The sequence below is a fragment of the Nansenia antarctica genome, assembly GCF_963989245.1.
Source record: "Nansenia antarctica genome assembly, chromosome: 12".
Lineage (NCBI taxonomy): Eukaryota > Metazoa > Chordata > Actinopteri > Argentiniformes > Microstomatidae > Nansenia > Nansenia antarctica.
Window position 1 is genome coordinate 18,507,198 of NC_137682.1, and position 5,461 is coordinate 18,512,658.

The following is a 5,461-nucleotide window of genomic DNA, read 5'->3' on the forward strand; positions in this document are numbered from 1 at the left end:
AAGGATGATAGAGGGAGGAGGAGGAGGACGAGTGGAAGGAGGAGGAGGAGAAGGATGAGTGGAGGGAGGAGAAGGAGAAGGACGATAGAGGGAGGAGGAGGAGGAGGACGATGAGTGGAGGGAGGGTCGAGAGGAGGAGGTTACAGTCCTCACTCTGTACTCTCAAGGTCAGAATACACACATCTACACACACACACACACACACACACACACACACAGACACTCATACTTAAACAAGTGTGGCCCAAAATGACATACACCTCTTGGCTGCCACCCTGACATTTGGGGATTAGAGGGATGTTCTTGCCCCATCAACCCACAGGGGAAATAAGGAATTAGAAAATGCTGACTAAGTGTAAATGATGATTGTTGTTTTCCATACAAGTATTTGTTATCCCTCTGTTTATGTTTTGCCTTGATTCATTGTGATTATGTGGTGTTTTGTCGCAGGGATATTGGATTATCAACACAAGGTTTTCCATGTAGGTCACACACTCACCGGCCATTTTATTAGGCACAGTACTGGGATTGAGCCCCTCTTTTGCCTTCAGAACTGCCTTAATTCTTCATGGCATAGATTCAACAAGGTGCTGGAAACATTCCTCAGAAATGTCGGTCCATATTGACATTACAACATCACACAGTTGCTGAAGATTTGTGCCAAGAAAATATCCCCCACGCCATTACACCACCACCACCATTTTCGCGCCGTTCTCTGGATATTTTCTCTTTTTCTGACCATTCTCTGTTACCCCTAGAGATGGCTTTGCGGGAAAATCCCAGTAGATCAGCACTTTCTGAAATACTCAAAACAGCCCATCTGGCACCAACACCCATGCAACGTTCAAAGTCACTTAAATCACCTTTCTTTCCCATCCTGATGCTTGGTTTGAACTTCAGGATATCGTCTTGACCATGACTACATGCCTAAATGCATTGAGTTGCTGCCACATGATTGGCTGATTAGATATTTGCGTTAACGTGCAGTTGAAAAGGTGTACATAATAAAGTAGCCAGTGAGTGTAGATCCATATTTGTTTGTGCGCTCCTTCAAATCTCCTTATTGTACAGTATATAAGCATAAGTGAGGTCACATCTTTATTCTGTACATGCATCTATACTACGTTTCCTATTGAATGAGATGTAAGCACTGAATATAATCACACTTGTTATGCAACATGACATAATAAATCTCTCTGTGTGTGTTTGCACCAGTTGTTTGTTTCTAATCTACAAACAGCCCACAGGCATTTGCGCTCGTATCATCTTCTCTGTCAATCTGTTCTTTTATGAGCCTCCACGTTTTTTATGGGTCGTAATACAGCACACAGTTCATAGTTGTAGGAGACTAACAGTGATGAAGAAGATAGACGTTGATGAGATGAAATGAAAACAGGAAGACAGATGTGCAGTCCATGTGACAGTATGGGTGATTATAGAACAGCCATCTTCTATTGGCTAAACTGACTGAAGAGAAAACAGAGTTGTGTTGTGAGAGTGGTGGAGTGAGAGATGTTGGGAGATTCAGGAGACTGGGACAGTCCACTTTGAACCCCCACATTATTTGTACTACCCAAAGGATGGATGGATACGTAGTAGTACCATTTTAGAAAGCCCACGTTGTCTTAGGGGGTGTTCTCACTAGAACATTTGCTTCACAAGCAATGTTGCGAACTCATCCACTTGCTCCAGGTCTCGATTCGGACTTTCATGTGAGAACATGACCTTAACCTCAGATACCAGATAACCAGGGGAGTATAAGGGGGTGTTCTCACTAGAACATTTGCTTCACTTGAAACAGAGTTTAGGATAAAGTTTGCTTTGCTCTGCGTCGTTTGGAGCTGTGAGAACGCGCATTCGAAGTCACTCCCGCAGCAAAGAACCCTCGGATGCTCTGCTTGAAAAGGGTAGTTTCGCTTCGGTTACAAACGACGCATCCATCACTTTGCTTCGCTTCGCTTTTGGTGAGAACGCTGCTCGAGGCTGTCCATAGGAAAACAACAGCGCACGCGTGTTGATCTGTATGAGAGCGGGCAATTCTACATTTTTCTGACCAATCAACTACCACGTCTGTTGCTTCGATTGCGTATGTTACTTCGTTGACATGAAGGACTGTGAGAACGCAAATCAGAGAAATAATTTATGCAACAATGTTGCGAACTCATCCACTTGCTCCGGGTTTCGATTCGGACTTTCATGTGAGAACATGACCTAAATCTGTATGTGTTTAGAAAAGAGATTCACAAACAGACGTTAATCAATAGAAGGAGCTAAACCCCTCCTTACCAAAGCCTGCCACTCACTCATCCACTGCTTTTTAACACTTCAATAGCTCAAACACTCATTGACTGTATCCTGTAGTCTTTTCTCAAAAAAGCTTTCTCTCAAATCTACTGTACTTAATTCCACAACCAAGAAAGGAAGCTACGTCTTGTGACACTGCTCCTCACTAAAGCATTAGCTCACTCATGTTACTCTTTCATTCACTTTTCATTCATTCTTTTGCACTTCCCCTGTCTGCTCACTTACATGCTTTATGTTCCTTACATGGAGAGCGCATTCCCATTCATGAAAGGTTCCCCTCAACCCATGAAATCAAAGGAGCCTCCACTCTATTTGAATTCCTGGTTTTATTCATGCTATTTATATTCCTCTGGCTTCCAACACTCACTTATGCAGCTCTCCCTGAACACTCCTATCCTAAATCAAACACCTAAGATTATTCACAACGCAGTTCAAGTCTGGCAGCAACGTTTGGGACGTACTATAGAGACTGAAATAAGTACATTTATATTCTGAAGAGGTAATTGCTATGACACACCCTTTTGCAATGAATTGACAGTGACAGTGAAAGCCATACGTCAACCATATGAATGTATCGGGATGAAGTCTCACCTTTGATTGAGGATGTGTATGGGATAAGATGTTCATTTTAATGCTTGCGGAGCAGGGAATATGATCTAGGATATGTGTACTATACAGTACTACAGTACAATACTTTTCAACAGGGCTCATAACTAATATGTTTTTTCTCTCTCCCTTTCTCTTTCTCTTTTCTTCAGTTCTTGGCCATCGTATCCATCCTGTTCATTATCCTCTCTACCATCGCCCTGTCACTCAACACCTTACCAGAGCTCCAAGTTATGGATGAGTTTGGCCAGGCCAACGACAACCCCCAGCTGGCCCATGTGGAGGCGGTGTGCATCGCCTGGTTCACCATGGAGTATCTCCTCCGCTTCCTCTCCTCCCCCAGCAAGTGGAAGTTCTTCAAGGGTCCGTTGAACGTCATCGACCTGTTAGCCATCCTGCCCTACTATGTCACCATCTTCCTGACTGAGTCCAACAAGAGCGTTCTCCAGTTCCAGAACGTCAGAAGAGTGGTCCAGATCTTCCGTATCATGAGAATATTGAGGATACTGAAGCTGGCCAGGCATTCCACTGGACTGCAGTCCTTAGGCTTTACACTCAGGAGGAGCTACAACGAGCTGGGCCTGCTCATCCTCTTCCTGGCCATGGGCATCATGATCTTCTCCAGCTTGGTGTTCTTCGCTGAGAAGGACGAGGACGCCACCAAGTTTACCAGCATACCCGCCTCCTTCTGGTGGGCAACCATCACCATGACCACGGTGGGCTACGGTGACATCTATCCACAGACTCTGCTAGGGAAGATAGTTGGCGGGCTCTGCTGCATCGCAGGAGTGTTGGTCATCGCCTTGCCCATCCCCATCATAGTCAACAACTTCTCGGAGTTCTACAAGGAGCAGAAGAGGCAAGAGAAGGCCATCAAGAGGCGGGAGGCCCTGGAGAGGGCCAAGAGGAACGGCAGCATCGTCTCCATGAACCTGAAGGACGCTTTCGCCCGCAGCATGGAGCTGATGGATGTGGTGGTGGAGAAGGGAGAAGACAAGCAGCCCGTGGACAACCACCTGTCTCCCAGCCGGTGGGACAGCATGTCCAAGCGGACGATGTCGGAAACCAGTCTGAGGACCCCGGACAAGAAGTTCCCTGAGTCCCCGAACCGCAGCCCCGCCACAGGCAGCCTGTCCCAGGAACTCCCAGGGAGCACCCAGCACCTCAACGCCCAGAAGCTGGAGGACATGTACAACCAGATGACGAAGTCTCAGTCCTTCTCCAACCTCCACACTAGCTCCATGAGCACCATGAGCACCAGCATGGCAGCCTCCGGAGCACCACAGCAATCCTCTGAATCTGCGCCCGCACAGGAAGTGGAGCTGGAGATGAAGGAAGTCGCGCCCTCCTCTGAACACGTACCGAAGGACAGGCTGGTCACTGGGTTACCGAGCCTGTCTAGCGTGGATAGCTTCTCCACCTGCTCAGCTGAGGCTGAGTTGGGAGAGGGGGATGAAGCCAGACATCCCAGGGCCACTCTCCCTCTAGACGGTAGTACACAGTCCCCAAAAGAGGAGGGAGAGAGCTTTGACACAGTCGTGGAGAACATCAGAAGCTCTCTGAGAAGCGCCAACCCCAGCGTCAAGACAAAGGGGCTCAAGGTCAACTTCACCAAGTCCCCCATCGAGGGGCTCCCGACGCCCCCCAGCACCACCACCACCTCCCCTCAAGATTTCAGCCCCAGCCTCTTGGAGGACGAATCTCCCGAGGGGGAGACCTCACCACTCATCCTGGCTAAAGACGAGGAGGAGACCTGTCCCCGCTCTCCCAAGAGGCTGGTGGTGGACACTCCAGACCAGGGTCCGTCTGCTGAGAATGAGGAGGAGAATGTAACGGAGGTTGCCGGGGCCGCTGTCGACCCGTCATCACCGAGAAGCGCAGCCTCAAACTACACCCAGGGTGCCAGCGGGGAGGGCAAAGCCGAGAGCAACCAAAGTGGACACAAAGTGGAGAACCACATGTTTACACCTGAGATCCACTTGATGCCTGCGGATGGCAGCCTCACCCCGACCTGCGAAACCAGCATGTGACTCTAGGCGGAGCTGTGAGTGAAAAAGACCCACCGGAGACCTCAGCCTGGTAGTGTAAGAGAAGAGGAAGAAGAAGAAGAATGAAGAAGAAGAAGAGGAGGGAGAAAAAGGGGCACACAGAAGGAGTGAAAGAGATATTTTTGCATGGCATGAAAGTCCCTTTTACTTGTGTCGTTGTTTATCACTGAAAATGAGACTGCAGTGCTTTTGCAGACTTAGGGGAAAACAGTGGGCTCAAAGAAGAGAGGCTCATTCAAACAGAGAGAATTTATCAGAGTATGAAGACATTTGGATCCACATGTACATATAAACCTTGTCCTTTTTTCTAGCAACAGTGAGAAATGCACAAAGGGACTTATCTTTAAAAGCATGCATTTAAAAAATTATATTATTTTACGGTGCTTAGTTTGCTAAAGCGCTCCACTGTAAATACTATGACAACAACCGCAATGACAATGCATAAGATGGCAGAAGAAATCACATTTGCAGAAGATATACAGTACAGTACATATGATTCTATG

The 5,461-nt window shown here is 47.5% G+C and overlaps 1 protein-coding gene across 1 annotated transcript in view; it reads left to right on the plus strand.

The window, feature by feature from the left end:
- The window catches only part of kcnb2b (potassium voltage-gated channel subfamily B member 2b), a gene marked incomplete at both ends in the record, with an annotated part of 91,835 nt that extends 86,895 nt beyond the window's left edge, over window positions 1–4,940 (plus strand). Inside the window, one exon of the mRNA XM_080543611.1 lies at window positions 3,063–4,940. Coding sequence (XP_080399737.1) covers window positions 3,063–4,940 — 1,878 coding nt within the window. The remainder of the gene's footprint in view (window positions 1–3,062) is intronic.
- Between the last annotated feature and the right edge of the window lie 521 nt (window positions 4,941–5,461).